General features: G+C 38.4%; 4 protein-coding genes across 22 annotated transcripts; 2 read left to right on the top strand and 2 right to left on the bottom strand.

The window, feature by feature from the left end:
* Positions 1–4,283: 4,283 nt before the first annotated feature.
* Positions 4,284–5,328, top strand: LOC112288062 (ylmG homolog protein 2, chloroplastic). Its single transcript, XM_024531869.3, has one exon. It carries the CDS (start codon positions 4,401–4,403, stop codon positions 5,028–5,030), a length of 630 nt encoding a protein of 209 aa, XP_024387637.1. The 5' UTR covers positions 4,284–4,400; the 3' UTR covers positions 5,031–5,328.
* A 983-nt stretch (positions 5,329–6,311) lies between these two features.
* LOC112288061 (endonuclease 4) lies at positions 6,312–9,666 on the bottom strand. 12 transcript variants are annotated; one of them, XM_024531859.3, is made up of 9 exons: positions 9,217–9,666; positions 8,926–9,106; positions 8,501–8,614; positions 8,203–8,333; positions 7,914–7,997; positions 7,656–7,748; positions 7,442–7,509; positions 7,215–7,288; positions 6,312–6,912 (listed from the first exon to the last, which is right to left on the bottom strand). In XM_024531859.3, the coding sequence occupies exons 1-9, from the start codon at positions 9,337–9,339 to the stop codon at positions 6,803–6,805; spliced, it is 978 nt and encodes a 325-aa protein (XP_024387627.1). In that variant the 5' UTR covers positions 9,340–9,666; the 3' UTR covers positions 6,312–6,802. The 12 variants fall into 12 exon arrangements, with proteins under 12 accessions (XP_024387627.1, XP_024387628.1, XP_024387629.1 ...); XM_024531860.3 differs by having other exon boundaries at positions 8,507–8,614; XM_024531861.3 differs by having other exon boundaries at positions 8,203–8,300; positions 9,217–9,664.
* A 3,020-nt stretch (positions 9,667–12,686) lies between these two features.
* LOC112287964 (uncharacterized) lies at positions 12,687–14,806 on the bottom strand. 3 transcript variants are annotated; one of them, XM_090253693.1, is made up of 3 exons: positions 13,802–14,806; positions 13,647–13,709; positions 12,687–13,254 (listed from the first exon to the last, which is right to left on the bottom strand). In XM_090253693.1, exons 1-3 carry the CDS (start codon positions 14,039–14,041, stop codon positions 13,051–13,053), a joined length of 507 nt encoding a protein of 168 aa, XP_090109819.1. In that variant the 5' UTR covers positions 14,042–14,806; the 3' UTR covers positions 12,687–13,050. The 3 variants fall into 3 exon arrangements, with proteins under 3 accessions (XP_090109819.1, XP_024387436.1, XP_024387435.1); XM_024531668.3 differs by having other exon boundaries at positions 13,647–13,704; XM_024531667.3 differs by lacking the exon at positions 13,647–13,709.
* Positions 14,807–18,568: 3,762 nt separating this feature from the next.
* LOC112288037 (protein ROOT HAIR SPECIFIC 17) lies at positions 18,569–24,521 on the top strand. Of its 6 annotated transcripts, none has more exons than XM_024531810.3 (13): positions 18,569–18,753; positions 18,980–19,344; positions 19,880–19,936; positions 20,187–20,277; positions 20,401–20,474; positions 20,738–20,826; positions 21,090–21,279; positions 21,449–21,535; positions 21,784–21,878; positions 22,148–22,250; positions 22,623–22,954; positions 23,151–23,295; positions 23,600–24,521. In XM_024531810.3, exons 2-13 carry the CDS (start codon positions 19,153–19,155, stop codon positions 23,942–23,944), a joined length of 1,800 nt encoding a protein of 599 aa, XP_024387578.1. In that variant the 5' UTR covers positions 18,569–18,753; positions 18,980–19,152; the 3' UTR covers positions 23,945–24,521. The 6 variants fall into 6 exon arrangements, with proteins under 6 accessions (XP_024387578.1, XP_024387582.1, XP_024387581.1 ...); XM_024531814.3 differs by having other exon boundaries at positions 18,611–18,753; positions 19,101–19,344; XM_024531813.3 differs by having other exon boundaries at positions 18,611–18,753; positions 19,096–19,344.
* The last annotated feature ends 201 nt before the right edge of the window (positions 24,522–24,722 follow it).

Raw genomic sequence — 24,722 nt, 5'->3', positions numbered from 1 at the left:
CTCAAAAATAAATCTTAATTACACAATTTTTTTGCATAGATTTTGAATTTTATTATTGATTTATTTGATAAGTATCAAAATACTACCTCCATAATTGATGTTAGATATAAATAAGATTTCTACTCTTAGAATGTTAACAAGCTCATGAATATTTGCAATACTTATAAATGAATTCTCACTTCCATTGAGAGTAGCAACTATAATTTTTTTCTTCTATAGACAACTCAAATAAATCTAAAAGTCAAATTAGAGGAATGCAATTTTTAACTTCTAATATCAAATGAAAGTTTCTACAAAGAAAGATAGTCCATTTTCTTCAAAAAGAATAGTTAGTGTTAGAAAACTTAAAGGAAGTTTAAAAGTAGGTAGTGCATAATCTTCAAAATACAACAATACAAGTAGAGTAATCCACTCACTTCTAACACAAAACAAAGACAATAAGTTGGCTCTCTTATCAAATTGTCAAGGATATAAATCTTAGAGAATTAAAAGATCAATACACTCTTATGTCACTCAAAAAGATTAGAAAATTACTCAAAGATGATACAATATTAAAATGTAATTGTTATTGCTAAAGACATAAATATTAGAAAATCTTGAAATAAGACTTAGAAATAAGAAGGCATTGACAAGAGTAAAGAATGCTTTATTCTTGCTTCCATATATACTATCAACTAGAATAATTCTTCTGTCTCCATATATCTCTTATAGGATCTCTAATATATGTCCAATTTGCAAGATATGTGTTTTAACTTGTAAGACAAGTTTCTTATATGCGCGCTACATTGTTAGCTTGTACCACTAGCTATCCACATGTGTAATATATAACTACCTTGTTTGCCAAGTTTCTAACCTATCAATTAACTATAAACATGTATAAAGACAAATATGCATTTATGAAGCTTCTAGGAATCTATGCCATAAGATAATATGAAATCTACTTATATTTATCTTTTATCTAATACTTCTTATTTAAATATATATATATATATATATATATATATATGTTGATGATAAATATTTGAGTATAAATTCAAATAGATTATGTATTACTTTATTTCAAAGACTAGTAAACATTATTAGAGATGTGCAAAATCAAGAAGTTAATATGCAAAATCTAAGACAAAGAATAATTCTTTTATCATCTCATATTGAAAGTACAAAAAACTTGTTTGAAATTTTTTAAGATTTTATGGACATTATTTGATACTGTCAAGATCTAAATATATTTGATATAATGACAACAAATCCATTGTGGCTGGAGATCTCAAATACACCCTTTTTAGAACAATGTATCAAAGATCGACATAATTGAATAGCAAGAGTATTTGAATTAAAGCATTGTGCATTGATTGAAGATTTTTATAAGCATCACATTTTAGGACATGGACTTATAAAAGTGCATACTATTGAATTTCAAAAATAAGGTCTTTTGCAAATGTACTTCTAACTCTTACTTTTTATCAAAATAATAAAATAAGAGATTTAACTAATGTTGATAAGATTATTTTTGCAAAGTTTTTTAGTAAAAAAGAAGTTCCATTATTGTTTGAGATAATTATCATTTGTATGGTTCATAGTCCATATTGACCTTGAAATATGTAAGTTTCATACATAAAAGATAGAATATGAAAAAAGAAATATTCAAAAGATTAATAAGAAGTAATATCAATGAATAATGATGGATATCATCAAAATCATAGAAAAAATGATAGAAGAACTTTTAATATTAACAATTAAGTTATAAACAATCAAAATATTATTCCATACAATCCTACTTTTAGTAAGAAGTATAACTACAATACCAACATTGAGATTTGTGCTTCTATTTGTATTAAAAAATATATTCACAAGTATAATTATTAAATGCATGATTATACAAAAATATATATTAAAAATGAATATCATGAAATCAAGTAATATATTGATGTATGGTATATTTTGTATAGAACAAGATTTCAAAGACATGGACATTAAGACAATATGAATTTGCTATTAGAAGGTTATATTTTATTGATCATATTGTAAGAAAAAGATTCTATCTTTGGCTTAATTCTAATAGTGGTATATAGACCACATTCATTAAAAGATTTACATAATATAAATAGAGTATTTCAACCAAATTATAAAAGTGCATATTGTTGGAAGATGACAAAGAATGGAATCAATGCTTAGAAGAAACCTCTGTAATAAAAATAAAGAAGCAATTAAAAGCATTGTTTGTTATTATATTTTATTAATATTTACCTGTACATCTAGAAGAGCTATAAGAGAAGTTTAAAGAATTTTTTTGTGATGATATAAGTTATCAATTAACTCAAGATTATGGAATTGAAAGGCCAATGCAAAGGAATATATTAGATTATGGACTATTTTTTCTTGATAAGATTTTTTAAGAATCAAACAAAATACTTGCTGATTTTCTAATGATGCCTTTGTGGAAAAAGAATTGGAATGAAAATGATACAAATTAAATTTTTATAAAGCATATGACATGGAATCATGATGAGTTAAAAAGAATGGTAGAAGAATGTGTGCCAAAGTCAAATGATGAACAACATATTATATATGTTGATATCCTTGCTTCAATGGATAACAATCTTGGAAGATGTATTTTTTAGAAGGACCACGAACAAGTGGAAAAATATTTGTTTATAATACAATAGCAATGAATTTTTGAAGTGATAGAAAAATTATTTTGTATATTGCTTCTTCAAGAATTGCAGCACAACTGTTAAGTAGTGGACGGATTGCATACTTAATGTTTAAAATTTTGCTCAATCTTTATAAAGATTTGTTTTGCAATATTACAATGAATGCACCATACACAAATGTGCTAAGAAAGACAATTCTCATTGTTTGGAATGAGATACAAATGTATCATCACAATTGTGCTGAGGCAGTTGATAAAATTCTTTGAGACATAAATGACACTAATAAGTAATTGGACAAAATTATTATAATCTTTGGTGGAGATTTTCAGCAAATTCTTCATATTGTTGTTAATGGCTCAAGAAAAGTGATTGTTGATGCTTTTTTGCAATGATCAAATATCTAGTCTAATACTAAAGTATATAAATTATTCAAAAACATGTGTCTAAATGTGTATTTCATGAAAATCAATTATTTGCTAAAGAACTTTTGAAGGTATGCATTATATAAGATTGTTATTTAAAAAAAAATGATATATTTGTTATTTTTAATATATATAATATTATTTTTTATTTATAGATTAGAAATGGATCAACAATTATAGATCCATTGAAAAATAATATAATTTTTTTAAAACATATATAAGTAGATTCAATTTCAAATGATTTGATTTAAGTAGTTTATTCAAGATTGAATGATAATGGAATACTTGGATGATTATTTCATTGATATGTTTATTTTATTTGCTGAAAATTATGATGTTGATGATTTAAACAAGGATGTTATGCAAAGACTTTTTGAAATTTCACATATTTATCCCAATGTAGATATAGCAATTATAAAAGATAGTACCAATAATGGTAATTATTATCCAACTAAGAATTTCAAAAGTTTATATCCATTTGGATTGCCACCATGTAGCCTGGAACTCAAGATTGGATGTCCAATTATGTTGTTGCAAAACATTGCTATGCATCAAGGACTTTGCAATAGATCACAATTGGTCCTTATACAACTAACTAATCAAGTTATAAAAGTAATTTTTTTACCTGGAGACTACAAAGGATAGTTGGCTTTTCTTCCAAGGATCACATTATATGACTTTTCTTCCAAGGATCCATCATTTGTAGAGATTTTGTTCAAGTTGCAGCAAAGGCAATTTCCAATGAAGGTGAGATTTGTAATGATCATTAATAAATTTCAAAGACAAGCATTGAAGAACATAGGAATAGATATTAGAACCCTAGCATTTGCATATGGATAGTTGTATGTTGCATTATCACGATGCTCTTCTCTGAATATGATCAAGATCCTATATATCTTCTCATCTTAAGGATGTAGAAGTGTGCATCATTTTAATGTGCTATGGTTTATACAGATATGGACGCCATGTGCTCCAAAGGCGGGAACAATCCGACGTCACCCCCGAATCAACTCCACGTCGGCCTCCGCAATGCCAACGGGACACACGCGGAGGAGCTGAGTCAGCACCTAGGTGGCAGTGCAGATGGGGGGTGGGGGAGCCATGTGTGCTAAAAGAGGGCCAATAAGGCAGTGTCACGTGGCAAGTCGCAGAGCCACGGGGGCCATGTAGGCAACCAACCCTCTGCTTTCTTATCTGGAGGGAGGGGGCGAAGTCTCGAGCTTATTCTCGTCAGCTCCACAGCCGTAGTGCCGCAATTCACAGCTTCCCTTCGTTGCCGAGCTGCTGCGAGCCCTACCACGAATTTCCAACCCAAGCTCTGGCTATGGCGCCTCTTCGCAAGCAATCCCACCTGGATGGCGTCCCCAACCTGCCATTGCTCACGCGCCGGGCCTGTGGAGAGCTCCGGGCCGCGGCGGAACAGCACTTGCTGCGAGCGGAGGCGTGGCTGAAGCAGGTGAGCGACAGCATTGTGGCCCGGAATCCCGCCCTGCAGCAGGCGGTGTTGCGGTTGGGGGATTACCAGGCGGGCGTGCAGATGAACCGAGCTCCCTCGACGAAGCAGGTGGCACTGCGGAGCCGTAACTTTGCGGCTATTATCCCTGGTGACTCTGTTGCGGAGATGGTGATATCGAGCTCTGTGTACAACTTTCTTAATCTTTACAATACGGTGTTGATTGCGCGGTTGGTGTTGACTTGGTTCCCTAGCGCGCCTGAAGTGATCGTGAACCCGCTGAGCACGATTTGCGATCCTTATTTGAACGTGTTCCGGGGCATTATTCCCCCGTTGGGTACCATTGACCTATCTCCCATTCTTGCTTTCACGGTGCTCAATGTGTTCACCAGTACTGCTCAGGCTCTTCCTTGTGAGCTCGACCACAAGCCACAGCAGAAGCTCGGATGGAGGCAGTTGGTGCAGCGCAGGAAAGGTCTGAAGGGGCCTGAACCGAAGTGAGCTTCATCTTCCCCGTCCAGTTAGGCTTTTGTAGAATTGAGATTGGTTCAAAGAGCCTTGAGCGAAATTGTACCGAGGTTGTACACTTAATGTCCTTTGTTTCTTTAGACCCATTCCCTCCCCTTCTGCCGTCCACCCAATTAGAGATTATCTCCTTAAGTGGAGCGTCAGGACCTTTTTGCATTATTCTTTCAAGGTTTTTCTTCACGTTTTGGCTTGCACTTGTCTTCTGATAGTAGCAATAACAAATTCATGTAGCCCATCATTGGATATCAGAATTTTCTTCTTTGCACCCAAATGGCTGTGGTTGCTTCGGCCTTGTTGCACTTCGCAATTAGTGTCTCGTTCCTGAAATGTAAGGTGCCATCAATGTCATCTACTGAAACCTGAAAAGTTCAAATGCGACAGCGGCGCGAGCTTCTTCGCCTTCTTCTTTGTTCTATGTGGGATCCGCACAATCACCCATTTGATGGTAACTTTTCTCTCTTCATCAAGTGCAATTTCGCACACTAACTCTACTTAGGAATCACAACGACGTTCAACGTGCGTCAAAGTTAACCTCAACACCGTGCTTGCAAACGTTTAGGGGTCGCTTTAGGGATTCAAAATCAACGTTGGAGCAACTGTGCCGAGCTCTCGATTTACCCACACACACTGAATTTGCTAGCTTGTATTCCCCTATCAGTAGCATGCTGAGCTAGAGTACAAGTAGGCTGCTACATATCAAACATTTCATGGCACAGCTGTTCACTTCGTAGGCATTCCGAAGCATGGGTGTCAGATTAAGGACCCCTCTACGACACATTCTGCACAATGAAGTTTGGGATTTGATACAGTGAACACGGATTCGAGCTCAAACCTTTCCTCCATTTCCAAGGCCGTTTAAACATGCTCTTGTCAACGATCAGTGCAGCTTTCATAACCCAAACAATATTACTTTTTAATGATGAAATTCATGAATTAAAACTACCGCAAAGTCGCACCTTGAGATGGAAAACAATTATCACTAAAGTGTGTCGAAGATATCTATCTCCGAGTGCATGATACGCAGGATTGCAGATATTTCGTAGACTTCGTCTGTTGCTGGAAGGAATGAACCCCAAAGGATGACACCTCAACGAACGACATTCATTCATCTTGAAGGATGATGTCAGTGGATGATGACATTATCATCCATACTGTTGGGAGAAAAATGTTCACTAAAAGTTTGTGGGTGTTGTGTGGATGTTTAAAATATAGTATAAAAAATCATATATTGTGTGATCGTGACAAATATTAGGATCCATTGAATAATAACATTGCGTCAGTTTATTTTATTTTATTTTATTTGTGAATACTATACATACAATTTAAAAAGAATAGCATAAGATTATTTACACGATTGATAAACCAACTTCTACAATTTAAGGACTTCGTATTTGCTTAAATTTACTGTAGAAGAAGACATTACAATCTGTACTACTACATTTGTTTTTCAAAGTGGAATAGTTGTGTTGTTTTCACTAAGCTTAGTTTTCCATACTGACTCTTCTCAAAAAATGTAAAACGATTGTATTCACAAGGTGACTCAATCAGAGAATCTGCTATTGTGTAAGCATTTGATAACTCTTTTTGGGACTTTAATTTTATTCTTTCTGTCAAACTGGTTTGTGATTCAATCTCCCTTCAATTATCACCAAACTGTGTCCTGTTTTTTTTTGTTTGTTTTCTTTTTTGTTAGTTTTGTCAAACGTGTCTCCCTTGTAAGCTTTCTATGAGACGAGAAGAAAACTTCACTGGGGGGCATTTGGATCAAATATAGAGTTCAGAATTGCTGCAAGCCTTACACCTCCTTGTGCCAACCGCAATTCAACTGTTGGTAACCTGGACGTGTAGTATTCATCTACACAAGTAGCCAGAAAAAAATATATAAATATTAGCAAATATGTTCAGCTCATTCGGTATTTCTCTGTAACAAAAGTAACGTTATTTGCTGTAGACATTACAATTTCTAGCTTCATAGAAACCCAGTAAAGCAGCTGCAACGCAAAACGAGTCAGCTTGTGAACACATCTGTCTGTCAACCTGGAAGTTTATTTTACTACAAGCGCAGGGAGAACAACGCTTGGTTTTCAATGGTTGCGGCGTTTAGTAGAGGTTTTTGAGAATGTGCTCAAATCAATAAAGTGAGTGTAAGGGCCTCACCACCAAGTGCAGTTCCAGGGGCAGCACCACTGTATGCCCACTTACAGGCAAGATTTATACTCTCCGTTGCATACCTGCCAAGGATGGAGATCAATTATCTATATCAATGATCTCAAAAGCGTAAAATATAGATACTTGGGTATAAATAACATGCACTGGTTTTGCACTCTCGGTTCTTCAGTTTTTGCCATTAGAAGATTGAGAGAGCCTTTGGAGAATTCACTCACGTGTCGGGACAGGAAAGTTTGCGGTTGTGGCAAATGCCCCAAGCGTCGACCTCACTTGCCCAATTGTCCTGCAGCTCTCTCCTCCCCATCAATGGATATATGAAACAGTTTCTCAAGCATGTAGACAGTTCAGATCTTAGAAGCTATTGATGTGCAATTGCTCATCTCTTCGATATGAAGCTTTCGTTATTAATGGCATGTGAGGTTTTCTTACTGTTGCATTGTTGAGTATACTGTCAGCCATGATTTCCGGATCTGAGTTGTGGTTTTCTTTCAATGCTTTGCTAACAATTTCAGTATCCCATACCTGCTCCGCAACACAAAACGCTGAGATTAGAAATGAGAAGTTAACTTGTTCTATTTTTTTTATTTTTTTATTTTTTATTTTTTGGTTAAACAGCATGTGGGACTTTTCAATTCGACAAAGGATCGAGGTAATTGGGCTGCTTTCATTTCCAGGCAGAGGGTTTACATGATGCAAGTCACTTCTCCGATGGTACCAATATACGCTGATGTTGTTTCCTCCCTGGTCTGATCGAAAGCCAGTGTGCAATGGCTGCAATCAACGCAGTCAAGCTTGTCAAACACGAACTTCACCTCGATGGTTCGCATACTAAAAATATCCTACACATCAGAATTGTACACAATTTCTTGTTCGAGAAACACACATCTGTAGTTGATTGTGGAGCTGAGAAGGATACGTTTAAATTAGATGGATGATGCTATGTGGGATCTTAAAAACCAGTGATTCAAGTACTTACTTGGTGGATGTCACCCATAAAATGAGCTAGAAAGAGAAGAGCTTCTGTCACATCTTCCGCTTCCCCAAATACAAATGCCCGGTAACAAGTGAATATGTCTGATGAGGATCCATAACTTGAAGATCCAGAATCTGAGTGGATTCTTTTTCTAGTTGCAGGCTTTAGTGTGCTTGTGAGCTCAATAGAAAACCATGCGAGATCTTCGAACACATTGGTTCTAACTCCAACTTGTAAGGAATGAAAATAAACAAACAGAGAAACATTTTTAATGCAACTTCATAGCAGCAAAGTAGAATACCTCTACCGTTTTTCATGTTGCGGTTTCTGGTGTGATTCCACAATATATGGGTGAAGTTGTTGATAGCCCCTGAGATGCACACATTTGGAGTTCCCATGTGGTCGTGGCAATCTCCTGTCATACAAATCGTTTCATTTCTTCTCAGCACGACATGGATAATAACAAACCACGAAAAACATGGTCTTGCAGTTTATAAATTTTTTTCATAAGTTCCTCTGTAGAGATGTGTGAATCTATGAGCAGAAGCGACACTCAAGAGTGGACTTCAATTTTCCCTCAGGATGTCGAGACTGAAGACCAAAGATCATATCCTCTGTTCCCAGATCTGCACCAAAACATGAAAAGAAAACTGCATCTTCCACAACCCTCTGACTGAAACAAAATTGCATAATTATACGTAATTTGAATGGGAGTTGCAGACTCACGATTGTAGTCATACTTGCACACGTGGTTTGGGGTGTTAACCCAGTGAAGCTCCCGGGTCCATTTATACTTATCCATCCAGCGCACGTCGTCTGGCCATGTGCACAAGTCGGCCAAGTTCCCGTTGGCAGATTTGGGGAGCAATGCAGCGATAGCTTGTTTGGTAGGCTCATACAACAGAGGCTGCAGCACCCACAGAATCATAATCTCCAACAGATCTTCCAGCCAACACATCCTCAACTTATCACAAACATCCAACCACTCAACCTGCAGCACCTCGCAGTCCAACTCACCTCAGCAATCAGACAAGTGACTCGGTGTCCGTCAGCTCCCCAAGCAACAACCTGCTCGACACGAAACAACACTCCAAAAGCAACAGCAACAGTAACAACAGCAAACATCATCGTTAACGCCATTCCGTATCCCACCCAACTGTATCCACAGAACTCACAGCATGTGGAGAATATGCTGATGATTGCAAGCGATGCAGTGGGCGTTCAACCCACAACAAAGGCAAGACAAACACTAACCCAGCGTCCTTGAATCCTGCACTAATGTACTGCAGTCCAGCTAGAGGTTTGAGTGGCTACACCCCATGTTGTGGGTGAGTTTTATATCGGCAGAGATTGGGCATGAGATCATGCAAACCCAAGCTGGAGTTTGCTCAGACTAGATAGATTGCTGGCATGGCGGAGCTGCTCCCTTAGACTGTGTGTAATCCATGCAGCACCACTACCACCACCACCTGCAACTTGACAGGTGAGTGCTCCATTCATTCATTACGCAGCACCTCCCACGCCTCCCTCACTCCCACACTAGCTATGGTACAACAACAACAACTCTGGTGGTGGTGCTGCTGTGTAGGTGGTGGCCAAGCTCCTCCTCCTCAATATTCCTCTGTCCTGACTGATACATGTCAATTGGGTCCAAACATGGCCTTCTCGGGTGATATTTCACCCATGATATTTGCTCAAAATCTTTTGACACTTCAAAATATCACTTGATACTTCACCAAATCACCTACCTCTCACGAGTTGGATGATTTTGAAATTGAAATATGAAAAGAGGGGCATTTCAAGTATAAAAAACAGGGTCACTCGCCTCAACTCTCTTCCCTCAATGGTTAATGGTAATGTTTTGGATTTGATATTTTGAGTGATTCTAAAAATATTAGGTATTGAATTTCAGTTATTTAGTTTTGCAAAAGTGCCATGTTTGAAACCCCCTAATTGTTCCTATGCTTGCACCACACACTATAGCATCAATGGTTTAATGGTTTGTGTTACTCATTTAGAATGTCTAACATTCATTCCTTGTATTGATGTTTATTATTGTCTAGATTTATGGATAATATAATAGGTTTTGTTAACTTGTGATTTGTGCACATTGTATAATTTTGGAGAATGTTGATGATTGATATTTGTATTTGTTGAACTTGCAAAGAGTTAGTCATAGCACTCTTACACATGTTGATTTATTTACTCCTAGTTTAGTTGAGGTTTGAAACTCATTGAAAAGTGCAATGTATAGATGAACGTTGTCAACATTTTATGGACTAGTTTTGGAATTTTACTTCTTAATTAGAATTGATTAAAAGAAAATACTATACTAAATCACTTGCTATCAAACAGTTATACTAAGAAAAATTGTCCCAAAATAATTTTCATTTATGTTGTGTGTTAAATTGAATTTGTGCATATTTTAATAAATAAAATTATTTAAGAAAAAAATTACTTTGTATTATTACAAAGTATCATATTTAAATGTAATGCTTTTACAAATATTAAAATCTAAAAAAAAAACTAAGGTTAGTTGTAATTCACTATCAAATTACATAACAAAAACATGAAGATTTGAATTGTTAAATCAAAATATTAAATATTTTGAACTACTAGAGTTTAGGTAGTTCAAAGCTTGGATAGTTTAAAGACATTTTTGCAAACCAAAGACTTGCAAGTTGAAACTTCAACAAACTCAACCATTGACATATATAATATTTTTTGATGTTAACAAAAAAAAAATACTTAAAAAGTGAAATATTTTATTTTATTTTATTTTAAAAATTTTAAAAATATATTTTTAAGATAATAAATATTATCTTTTATTATTGATAAAATAATATTATTTAAATGAACTTTAAAATAAAAATATTTATTATTTTATTTCTCTATAGTAGAGGTATTTTTAGAAGCTTAAATTGCATTAAATTTAAGCTTAGGCAATCTTAGTTTTATAAGAATAAATACATGTAGAATGAGTATTGCTTTTGATATTTTTATTTTTTCACAAGACCTAATTTAGAATATAAGTTATAAGTGATATATATATATATATATATATATATGTATTCTGAAGAGTCAATGGATGCATTTTTTTTCTTTATATAAAAAAAGCTAATAAAAATACTTTCACTATATATATATATATATATGTATATATTACATGTTTTTATTTTTGATTTTTTGTGTTTTTTTGTTAAAAATAAACCCATTATTTATTATTTTAGTATGTGTTAAATATATAAACATATATTTATAAGTGAACATGTTAAATATATCCACATAGCAAAATAATGCTATGTGTTAAATATATACACATATTTTTAAAAACAAACCTCGTAAGGGTACAAAAGAAATCAATCATTTAATGAATGGAAATAAATTTTAGAACAAAAATGCTTCACTTTATGAACTTTGCTTAAGAATGCTGTCAAAGATTTCCATCAAAGTATCAAAGCAATTTGTGTAATGCAATTCGTAAAAATAAAACATATGCTTTCTCTTACAGCTTGCTATTTGAACATCATGCAAAGGCGTTTCTATTTTTAGCTTCGTTGCAAATTGGGTTTTTGAAATATTATTTGAGTTTTTAACATTTTACAATGTTAAATCAGAATTATTCGAAAGCGTCGTCTGTTAAAAGAGATATGACCTCAAATATAGTCAAGTGATACCATTTTACAACTAAAATGCAATGAAATGGCATCACAAACCATGTCTTCAAAGCAAATTAATCCTGATGACTAGCCCAGTTCACAATTCTAAGCCGCAACTTTTGACTAACAACACAAAAATAGAAGTGGTAATGTGATATTCTAGCCCCACATTAATGAATTGAGTATTGTATCGAAATTGAATCGAAGAAGAAGTTTGAATGCATAATTATGGAAAATGCTATTTTAAGTGCCAAAATGCTTACAACTTTGCAAAGCTGTTCAAGCAATGAAACATATAAAAATGTTGACAACCATGCAAATGCTTTTATCGTACAGTTGACAACTCTTAGCATCCCACAACAAGTAGATTTGTCCAATCCATGCTATTTCCATGAGCACTAACTTTACTTCCATACCTCCACCACGTTCTGGATATTCCGTAGCAATGTGTGTCACATTCCAAAGTCGCCAATTCACTTCTGATGTGAACTTGCAAGGTTCCAGTATGGCTTACCTGTAGCAGTAGAGCTTCTATATTGTTGAAAATTAATCACGTGATGGGCTGCGAACATACACCTTGACGAATGGTCCCTCTCAAAGTGGCGAGACTGACAAGCGTCCACGAAGTAAAACCTCGGAAGTAAAGGCAACATCTCACATTCCCATCAGAAATCTTTGCAGCACATTCTAAAATAAGATAAATATGACATATGTCCTGAACCACATGAGACTCCTAATGGAACTCTAAACAACAGTGTAACAATTGAGTTGCAGATTCAGATGACGCAGTATGAGAGACATGATACAGCTGCTAAGGACAAGCCTCAGTAAAAAAGGGAAATTCGATCCATATTCAACAGGCAGCACCATTGTGCACATAAGCATCAATAGGTGCAGCAGATGAACAAAATACCTCAACACCAAGTTGAACTCCACCTACCTTAGGAGGAGTATTAAATCCGATCTGGGAAGATCAGAAACAAGCACCTGAAAGGTGAATCTCTCAGCAATTCATAGAATTGACGCTAGATGTAGATTTTTAATCGTCAGGACGTAAAGTCCAAATAAAGGCATGCATACCTTAAGAATGGAGGAAACAGCCAAACTATCCTTACACGACTGACCTCAAATTATAATTTAAGTTAATGCGGCATGAAGTTCTCTTCATATCCACAGCTATTTCATAGAAAACTCAAGAAATATGCACGTTTCCATTCTGTGTGCAAACAGGGCCTTTAAATTTCAGCGGTCTTGTGTGCTTTGCCGCCACTGCTTCGAAACCTGACGGAGTAATTACACTGGGGTCTCGCGACTCAGGAATGACTTCCTTCAAAAACTCTTGCGCAACGTCGCCATCGTCGTCTGCACGAAGCTCTTTAGCATACCATGTCAACCCCTGTGCATACCGAAAAGAGTAAGTGTCGAAAGCCGAAACATCGAGTTAAACACTTATTCGATGTAAAGACGAAAGAGGTCAGACTTCGACAACTCCTAGATACGAAATGAAGCCGTAATCATTAACAGCTGGCCAACGCTAGGAACCGATTGACTACCTATTTAATCCTCGTCTTCTAAACTAATATAATTGACTCAAGCAGGTCACACATCTTTAACTTGAAGAATTCAGCAAGAGATCAAAAACTGCCCAGTGTGTGTATAACATTGCAGGAGCTGCATTGTCAAACACAATGGCAGCCAGAAAATTTGAATGCCCTCTGAAGTTACAGCAACATCCTTGTTACACGTCTTGCATCAGAGAGAGTGGGCTTTAAATCACACGTGACTTGCCAAATATGTGCTGCTGCTGCTGCTGCTGCTGCTGCTACAGCTTTCACTTCTGGATCTACTGCACTTCAACCTCGACACTTATAACCAACAGAACATGGAACACTGCCATGACGAGAAAACAAAAGGAACAGGCATTTGACGAAGTTAAAACTTACTTGGACTCCGCCATCACCATTACATTCAGAAACAACAGGGGCATGAACAACAGGATCTGCCGGAACGGCAACCTGCACACTGAAACCTCGTCCTCCTCGTCCCGAACTTACTTCTTCAGGTATCGATTGTGGAGCGACAACTTCTGAAACTTTCTTCTCCTTCTCAATTTTTTCTTTCTCCTCTTTCTTGTTATGGTGGTGCGAAAAACCACCAAAAATCTTTTTCAAGATCCCAGCCATCTCTCTTTTCTAACCTACACCACGATTCAGATGCAAAAGGAACTCCTTTCCAAGTACTTCCGCCTACAGACTCGAAAAAAGTAAAGGAGACAAAAATCTCAAATCGATGTTAATGTCAAAAACGTTCAAAACAAACCAAAAAAGCGCTTCACACTAAAATCCTCCCCACGACTCATCAAACTCAAATCTACTCCAAACCACAACAAATCCAAATTGAGCTGAACACATTGGGAGGCGACCAAACGCGACCAAACGCATACCTCACTATTAACCCTAACCCATATGCTGTATCTCGTGTCACCACCAAATCTACACCCCGAGACCAAGATGCAAACCTCTACAAAAATCACGAAACCCTAACCTTCCAACCCTCAGAAACACCCCAAAAAAAACCCCCCACCCACAAATCCTCGATCCACCTGTAATCACAACACCATGAGACACGCTAAAACTCTCAGACGCAATCCACTACCTGAGATGACACAACCCACAAAGCATCGTTCCTCGCTTCTGCACAGCTCACACCCACCCTCGAACTGCACCAAAAAAACTCAAACCCAGACGGAATTCTGCGGCGAGAAAAGGGATCGGAACGGGAAAGCGAGGGGAGTGGGAAGCAGGCACAAGGGATTCGAGCAGCAAAGAAGAGGGAATGAGGGAAGAGAGCGAGCGAGAAGAGGCAGCAGCAGGAATAGCGATGGATGATGGGCTCTGGGGAGGTGTGCCTGTGCCACCACAGCCAACCTGCGAGAGAGAAACCACTTGATAATATCTCCTTCCACACCGAGAGCATCGGACTTTACCTTTTGTCCACCTCATCCTAATTCCGCTGCCAACCTGGCACCCCCCTCTCTCCCATTTTGCATAATTTGCGGTGTCTTCCCAGCCGCAGATCCCGATAACATAACTTTAGCCGTTTTTCTTTTCTTTGTCCAAAACGCAAACGTTACCTTTCCTGTGCTATCTCTAGTGAATGCAGCATGCATCCCCCTACTGTCCATTTAGAATGGTGGTAATAATACATACATACATACATGTAGGCAATCCAGATCATGTGTTGGTGGTTGAGTGTGTGAGGTGTCCAACTTTAAATCAGTGATTTTGTTGTGAATAAAGCATTGCATGTTATACACACACACACTCACGTATATTTATAGGACATGCATATTTATCTAGGACTGATAGGAAAAGCTAACTTTCTAATTGACTTTTTGAAACACATCTATTATATTTTTTTTAATATGATTTTTTTTATATTTTCAAAATAAATGCAATTGTTGGCTTCCAAGATTCATATTTTGCATTGGCATCAATTTAAACATAAATTACACAGCAGAATTTTTCCACACATGTAATTTTTTTTGATAAGTGTGTGTGTGTGTGTGTGTGTGAAAATTTATATTTATATTTACATGCATATGTGTATGGTACATTTAATTTTGGGGAAGAAAAAGGAATGTCAAATTAGTTCTTTTGATCCATGTAGAAGCTCTTGCAAGTTACCAGATGGATATCAATTTCAATATTACTACGTCTTTCTCTCAAGTTGCCTTTGATGGTGTCATGCTCACTTTGCACCATGACACCATTTGTTCTTTCAGATAAGAATGAATGAATAATTAGAATGAACAACCGATAAGAACAAACGACTGAAACAAATGAACAACCGAAGTGGATGAACGCACAATTTCGATGAATGGAAGGCCTGCACGAATGAATGAATTTTACGAATGAACGAACGATAGTTCTATATAAGTGCGTTCACGCATGCACGTGATGTTCATGTCCAATTGAGGAAATCCTAATTTGAAGACTGTCCATTCACCCCCATTGCTTCTTCACTTCGCAGCTCTTGAGCTTCCAGTGCACTTGTCCCCGCACCTAGTCTCTAATTCCTGCTTGTTTGCTTACTTGTTGAACCCTCCAGCCTTGCCATCCACTCTTGCCCCGCTGGTTTCGAGTTTGTACCCTCCAACTTTACCGATCTGTCAAGGTGCAAGGCCTTTGCAATCGACTCCATCTCCGTTGTCGTGGCATCTTCCCACCCACAATTGAAGCGCATGAGTTTTGAAGTTTCTGATAAATAGCTTGTTAAAAGTAATCTGTACAGCTCACTGGAGTGTTGCGAAGGTGCTCTGACAGTGATTGCGTGCATTTCAATATGGGAGAATAGATTCGGAACGAATGGAGGGTGATGCCGCCATCCCAGATTGCTGCATGTGACGGGAGGCTTTTTCAGGACCCCCAAGAGCGAATATCGCGTCCGAAATCCACGCAGCTGCTCTCTTGTGGGAGGAGTATGTTATGGTGTGCTGTTGCTTGAGCAGGTCTCAACGATTTGCATTGCGAGTGACACTGTTATGACCGGTTGTGACTTCGGGGGGCCCATTACTGTCATTGAGCCCATGACATGCTGGGTTGTGTCTTTATTCAGAACCCATGGGAAATCAGCCTGCGACACTGAAAAAACCAATTTAGCTTCCGGTCTGAAGCTGGCGTTGAAGCAATGCTTGGTTAGGTTGGCCTTGGCCGTGGACCGGAAAGGTCTAAATTTATCTTCTGGCTCTGTATTGCTTCTGCTCTCGGAATCTTCAACGAGATTGGGAAGGAATTGGGTTTTTTTCTTTTAGTTTCGGCCCCTTGATCGTCGTCATTACATTGTCTTCAAGACATGAAAGTGGACAGGTGCGCTCTCAGTGAGTTTTTTGAGCGCAAACGAGGCACTTTATGGTCACGCAGAGCGTGTTGATTGAGAAAAGTGACGTAGGTCAGAAGTCCATCGGTTAGAGTCCCTGGACCTGTCTAGATAGCTCTAGATATAGTGAGAAGGGCTGCCTGCGGAACTGCCGTATCAACTCGTTCGTGGAGAATGGTACCGCCGTGGAGAAATGAGGAAGACGTGAAAGGCGAGGCTTACCCGCTACCGTCTTAGTGATGTCAAAGTTTGAGTCGACCCTCCTGTGCTTAGAAGTTGGTCGAACCTAATCTCTACATAGTGACAGGTGATGGCCGTGTGTTGGCCTGAGTGCGCAGATGGCAATGAACCTAATAGAAGCGTCATTTGAACTTATGTTACTGAGCTCTTGAGCCATTATTGCTTTTGATGCTTACATGATCATCCGTAGCCAAAGTTTTCCGTCATCTTGAAAATTTTGACAGTCCGCCGCCATGTTGGTCACCTCCCTTCCCTTTATTCTTTGCCTCATACATCTTTTCCAATCCAGTCCAACACAGCAGAAGTAGCAGCTACTTGAATTCAACAAGGTGCTGTAAAAAACCCTGTGAGCCGAGTGAAACAATGTCGTCAGCGATCATCGTCGTTCCGTTGCCTCTTGTGGTGACATGATCTCAGGTGAAGGAGTAGTTCAGAAATCCCACTGATCGTGATCGCTGAGTACTTTCTCCCTTGGTAATTTCCATGTCCAGTATTCAGACTCACCCTTGACCTTCATGAATCTACGCATGATCAAGTTAAGGCGAAAGTGTGTTTGATGATGAAATGGAAGCGGCTTGATTAGTCACTTGCGGGGGGTCTCATTCAACATCGAAATTGGAGTGCATGTAATCTAGTGGTTCATCAATCACATTGAAATCATTGTCGGATAAGCCTTCAACAGTTAAATAGGCGTCCTAAGAGATTCCGATGGCATCATCAACTCTGAGTGCTTCGGTGGTCGGCGACTCTACAGCTCTAGCTTACAGTGAAGACATCAATCAGTAAATGATAATGACTTCAACGCAAGACCTGCACTTTCAATCGAAAAGTGATTTTAGTCGATCTAGCACACGGTATGCATCCGTTGTGCACTAATACAATGTTTGGTCATGAGGAACTCATGTAATTTGAGCCGAGGTTTCTTACTGAGAGCACGAGTAAAAGTAGTCGAATGTTACCCACAGGAAGCGCATCCAGTCTTTATTGGCGGACATTTCTAAGCATTATCATCATACATTTTTACAGTCTAATAAAGTGTATAGTGGTATGTGGCCTGACAATAAATTCTGGTCGAGATGTTGAACTGTCAACATTCTCTCTTCCACTTAATTTTTTTTTCTACTCGAAACACCACTATCGCTGTTCTTATAATCTTTGACAGTTTGGAAGATCAAGCTGGACATTAGCCATGGTCAATAAATTCGTAATCAACAATGAAATCATCTCATCCTCCTGTTGAGAAGCTCCAATGCTGGCAACTTGTTGAAAACTCATAGATGTCAAAGATTACATAGCTTATCTCGCTGTTAAATGAGGGAGCGGTTAAATTGAATCGGTTTCTTACGTCACCTTCGTCAAAGTTCTGAGAGCTGGGGTGAGAATAATTGAGTGACCTAGTTTCTACAGCAGGCTCAGTGAGACGCAAAATTAGTCGCAGCAATCGGCAAATAGTGGATATCTAACGTTGCGGACTAAAAAGTGCGAAAAAATAGTCCAATCCACTGGCACGAATGAAAACGACAAGGAGATTGGGTTTGCGAATAATTTGGCAGATTTAACTAGTTGATAGAAACCTAATCAAGAGTGTGGTTATAAATCGGTAAAAGCATCCAATGCGTACGAATTGGAAAATCGGATTTCGTTTGGACGCGTCTGTCATGGTTTGCGTTGCAGTTCTTCAGGAAGTCTTGTGCAGATTATGATTCCTGTGGAATAGGTTAATTGTGATGTATTCAATGACAAGATGCGACGCGTGTGTGGGGAGCTTATAATCGAGGTTTGTGTTACTCAATTAGGGTTTCAGTTTATGGTGCTGAATTTGTGATGATGTTTCAGGTTACGTATCATTTTGTAGAAATGACTAGGAATGATTACTACGAGACCTGTGCGAACTATGTTATTTCTCCTGCACTTGCGGAGATTTTGGAGGATCATGGAGATTCGTGTTTGCCTGAGTTGCAATTGCAATGTTGACGCTAAATTTTAACTTTTTCCTTGTTCAGTCTATTGTCGATTTATTTGTTGGTATACGCAATGCAATGTGTATCTTTCCATTCGAGCTAGGGCTTTGGGTTTATGAGACTTTCGAACTGAGTGCTGGGTATTTGGAATCTCCAAGCTAAGTGGCTGAGATCCTCTCGCCCACCCACGAAATGAGTTTGTTTTAGTGGACTTCATGATGGGGCGAGCTAGAAGCAAATCGAGGCAGGTGCTCTGTACTTCAATATCCTATTTTTACGTGATCTGCCTCAGCGCCATATTCCTGGTGACAATGTTAATGCTTACGTTCCGGTTTCTTCAAATGGAGAATCCTCTGCGCTACTCAGATCCAGTTCTCAAGTCTCGCAACAAGGACTTTGAGGCACAGGTAAGCTACATCTGCAATCTGTTTAAACCTCGACTTAGCTGACAGTGCGTCTTTTGGAGTTCAACCCATGTGTAGTGTATTTCCTGCCCATGATGCCTTCGAAAAGGCGACCATTCCGCAGACTTTTGAGTCTAGACGATCACAATGAAGTTGAGGATTTTGCTTGGATGGTTTGAAGATGTAATTTTCGTGACAGTCTTTTAGAAGGCAATGGTGGCTCTTTTGCGAGAAAGCATTAAAATGGATCAAGAAATTATTTCATTCGGACTCAAACCTCTTGTGAACTAGACATATACGCTGTCATCGAGTTGATGTGCGGAGATGCAAACTCTCAACAGCATTTCATAGTCATACATAGCACAGTAAATTATTGGAGCAGTTGTAGAGAAATGTGTCTCCACGTGTCAAGGTGGTCATTCACCTTTTGCTGACAAGAATACCACAGTTATTTTCATTCCAAAGAACCATATCAATGTCTTCTATATTCATTAGTTCCATTTTCACCTAATACTGATTCTCGGCATTTATGCAAAAGGCTACCTCAGGAGCTGAAGACATACCTTCTTTGTTGCGAAAGCTGCGGGATGTTCCAGTAAGTTTTAACTTGTGCTGAATTTAGTAGCTCCTTCCATTATTCAGCATTTCATTTATACATTTGCCTTGAGTTTTTGCGCATGAATTTCAGCTCTGCTTTGGCACTTCCTAGCACGTATCCATAGCTGAGCGGTTTATCTTCGAATACTGTTCCTACCCATTCTTGGATTACTTTTACTTCGTGATGAAGTCATGCAGCTTTATGTAGTTAAAATTTACGGTTGGTGGTTTGAAAATGTGGATGAAAGGACCAGTGGGACGCCTCCGCAGCGCATGTTTGGGATTCTGAAAACGCTGAATATTACTATGGATGCATCAAACCTAGCAAGAACTACTCAAGTAGGTGTCATTCATTCCTTACAGCACTTTTCATTTGTAACAGGACTATAGACTTTGTTCTCGATAACCGTGTGCTGCCCAGGAATATGGCATTCTGTTGACAGCTCTGTAATTGTGATGCAGTCGATCCAAATATGGAAGTTAATGGATATCTTCTAATTGCAGCTAGCGGAGGCCTGAATCAGCAGAGAGTAGGGGTATGTTCTGACATTATATTGCACAGCATGTGATGTCCATGGTTTATCAATTCAAATTATTCAGGTTCAATTCTGTACTTCGAGTGATATAGATGTGCTTCTGATTTTGAGTCCTGTGGGTTGTGATAGTGATTCTACCACTTCCTTTTTCATCTATTTCTGGCCAGTCTCATGTGTCATCTACAACTCATTCAAGTTTTTGTCTCGTCGCTACTTCTTAAATCTGTCCATAATGAACTAGCGTCTGGTCACTGGCGCTGCAGATTACGGATTCTGTGGTGGTTGCTCGGCTCCTGAATGCCACACTTGTTGTTCCGCACTTTGACCATCGATCATACTGGAAGGATCCGAGGTAGAACTCTCATGTTCTCCTGCTGGGGTAACTCGTTAGGTTTACATTTCAATGTTTTGATTATGAGAGTTATCAGATGCTTTCTTTAATATCTTGAGTTGGTCTAGTCCAGTTTAATTCGATATCATCGATGCTGATGACCTAAGTCATGCAATTTGACATTTCTCTGAATGTTGTTAAGTATCAAGCAATCTTGATTCCAAATTGCTTTATCTGATAATTAAAGTTGTGATGGTGTGCTTGAACGGGATTGTGGATGACAGCAATTTTAGTGACATTTTTGATGTGGACTGGTTCATACAATCTGTAGCTCCTGACGTGACAGTGATCAAAGAGCTGCCTCAAACTGTTAGAAAAAGTCTTCCGAAGCAGGTTTATAATCTACGAGTCCCACGTAAGGTCCCAGCATGGTATTATTCACGACGGATTCGGCATCTCCTTAAAAGGAAACATGTAAGGATCTTGCACACTCCTACTAAAGCATATTAATGATCAGCTGTATTATGTTTACGTTATTGTGAACCACTAAGTCGCATTCTTCACTAAGTTTTCGATGGTACTCCTCAGTTTTTCGTAATAAAATCTTAGTTGTAAGTTCAATTCCTGTAAACTATTGTTGCAGGTTCTTCGGCTTACTAAATTTGACTACCGACTGGCGAACGAGCTGGAAACAGACCTTCAAAAGTTGAGATGTCGCACAAACTACAAGGTTTCTCCATCAACTGCATGAATAGTGGCCATAGTTTCTTTTTCAAAAATAGCAGAAAATTGCATTATGGAATTTTGTGCTTAGTACAGACTGAGTTGAAAACCTCCTATGATTTAACCGCTTTCTTTTTCCACAAGCGAAGGATCTGTTGTTGCCATGAAATTTCATTGAAATTCAATTAACTTTTTCTAATTCCTGGAGAAAAATGAGTTGGTGTCGGCTTCTGACACGTCTTATGCTCTTTCCAGGCACTGAGGTTCACGAAATCTCTTCAAGACATAGGACAAGTGCTTGTTGACAGGATGAGGGCTAAGGGTAGGCGATATATTGCATTGCATTTAAGGTCTGGATTAAACCGTCTTACATCATACGGTAGCAATTCTTGACATCACATGGGTTGTTTTAATTTATTTCATTGTTTAGTATTTTTCATATCAGCAAGCTACCAAATGAAAAAGGTCTAAATTTAGCACCTCGTTCTTTGTTCTCTATGTTCTCATTGTGCAGAGAGACTTGGCCGAAATTCTCAGTGAATCCTGGACATGTCATCTTTCTCAAGTGGTTCTGAATGCCGAGTTTGTATTAATCTCTATCGATCACCTCTTTTTGCAGATTTGAATCTGATATGCTAGCTTTTTCGGGATGCTATTACGGTGGCGGTGAGAGAGAGAGACGGGATTTAGGCTCCATCCGCAAGCGTTGGAAGTCACTACGTGTAAGGCATCTACTGCAAAGTTGAGTATCGTTTCTGTAGTTGGCTGATTGAGGATCTTGTTTCGAGTGAAATCAGGGTTCTGTTGTTGTGATTTTGAAATCAAATATATTAGCGAATCTTTGTCTGGTTTGATTTTCAATCAATTTTTAGTTTTAGGGGCTTTCGTGTTTGCTGCTTTTTCTTGCTTCCGCAATGTAGTTTTCTAGATACTATTAGACAAGTGGCAAATGGTTTCATATTCATGATGGTATATAGTAATATATTTGTTGGGGAAAGATTTGTTACTTGGAAGTCTTGAGTGATTCTTCTGCTACTTGGAAGCCAGAATATGATGTTGAAGTTGTTTTTGTTGTTCACTCGTTAAATTTGCAGCTTCAAAACCCTGAGAGAGAAAGACGCCTCGGGAAATGCCCTCTGACTCCAGAAGAAGTTGGCATCATGCTCCGTGCACTAGGTTATGGGAATAACACATATTTGTATGTGGCATCTGGTGATGTTTACAATGGAGAAGCCTCTTTGGCACCTCTAAAAGCTTTGTTTCCAAACTTCTATACTAAAGAGCTTTTAGCAAATCAGGTGGAGTTGACACCTTTTGCTAACTTCTCGTCACGAATGGCTGCAATAGACTATATCGTCTGTTCAAGAAGTGATGTGTTTGTGGCCAACAATAATGGGAATATGGTTCGGATTTTGGCGGGTGAAAGGTATCTAGGCTCAGCTTAGTTAAGCGTTAGTCATCACTTTTGATTTGATGCATGGAATCAACTTGTGCATTCCCGAATCGTCTGTTTCTTAGCACCATTTTTTTTGTGGATTTGAGTACGTATTTTTGAAGTTATGAGTTTCTATTTTCATTAGTATCTAAACAGGTTATTTTTGCTGCTATGGTGTCTTATGCAGACGTTTCAATGGCCACAAGCGAACTATCAGACCCAATGTCAGGAAGTTGGGAGTGCTTTTTTCTGCCAGGCATAATATGTCCTGGGAAGATTTTGCCAAGAGCGTGAGACATCATCAAAAGGGTTTCATAGGTGACCCTATGGAGGTTAGTATTGAAGAGTTATAAGTATTTTATCAAAACCTTTCTACGTGTCATGAGAACCATCGTACCTTCAACTGATCTCTATGTGTTGTATTGTTCTGAAGTGACTTCAATCTCTTTGTTTGTTCAAAGCTAATGCGTAGCGTGTGTTGGGGTGCCCTCACCCAAGGCAAAATACTTCTTTATCGTCCTGCACTCAGATAGCAAGTGGAAGCTTCTCTAACGGATCAATGTTTTGTATCAAAGGGGATTAAATTTGTTCAGAGTAGCCTCTGATTATACATCCATTCCTCGTTGCGAACTGCAGGTTAAACCTGGTCGTGGTGGGTTCCACGACAACCCTGCAGCTTGTATATGTGAGGTTCCGGAAGCAAATGAGACGCTGCGGATTTGGCGGGAGCAGCACGTTCAGAGGCCCAAAGAAAAGGAATTGCAAGCCCAATCTGAAGTGGGTTCAAGTCTAGTTATACCACTTGAAGACAGAAGTGATTTAATGGAAGAGTTCAATGACTTGAGAGGAGTGCGCCTAAGTAGTGACACGGAGGCAGCTGAGGAGCTACCTCTGAAAGACGAAGTTGCTGATGAAGAGGAGAATACCGACGGAGAAACCGAGGGAGAAGCTGAAGGTGACGATGATGGCGACAATTACTAAACACCACTTCGAAACGAATTGGTGAGACACGCTTAACTGTGGTTTTTTAGACTTTCTAGGTTCGTGCAAGGGTGCATGGAGCCATCACAAGGCCCTCAATTGCAGCTGGTAACAAGTTTTGGATCAACTTCAAGTTTGAAACTTATTAGACACAGACATCACCCAGCTTCTTTCCCCATGGTTTTCCAATTCATTCATTCTAGTTTGAATAACAAGCTCAGATCGCATATCTTTGATCGCTAGGTTGATTACCAAAACAAACAGCACCTCCGTATTTTTTGTTGGTGTTATTCACTGAAGTTGAAGGTGATTGGTAAGTCGATGCAGGTGCATAGGCTTGAGCTTCACCTCAAGGAGTCCACATGGGTATTATAATGTGATCACCTGGGTTAGGATTTCAGTTAGCCTTGAATGCATTTGGTCGAAGGCTATTTGCTCCTGGTTAACGCTTTAAGTGGATGGGTTGCTGGGGAATAGCTTGGAAGCCCCTCTCATCACCACATGTAATCTTCAACTTTCTGTACTAATAACTGAAACAAACTACTTTTGAATTGAAGAAAAATTGCACATTAAGGCACATGTTGCAGTGTTACACCCATCAAGCAGTTCGTTTGTTTTTGGTTTTTCTGGTACGCACTCATACACACAGGAATATTAAACATAGAAACAAAACAACCCTCTTCAACTATGATATATTTAAGAGAAAAGATTCATATTGTATCAACTTCAATTTGTGCGACCTTTCGTATTTGTGTTCATCGATACACAAATTTAGTCT

The sequence above is a fragment of the Physcomitrium patens genome, chromosome 10 (assembly GCF_059467195.1).
Source record: "Physcomitrium patens ecotype Gransden chromosome 10, ASM5946719v1, whole genome shotgun sequence".
Classification (NCBI taxonomy): domain Eukaryota; kingdom Viridiplantae; phylum Streptophyta; class Bryopsida; order Funariales; family Funariaceae; genus Physcomitrium; species Physcomitrium patens.
The sequence above is the reverse complement of the archived record's forward strand: the minus strand, read 5'-3'. Positions and strand labels throughout refer to the sequence as shown.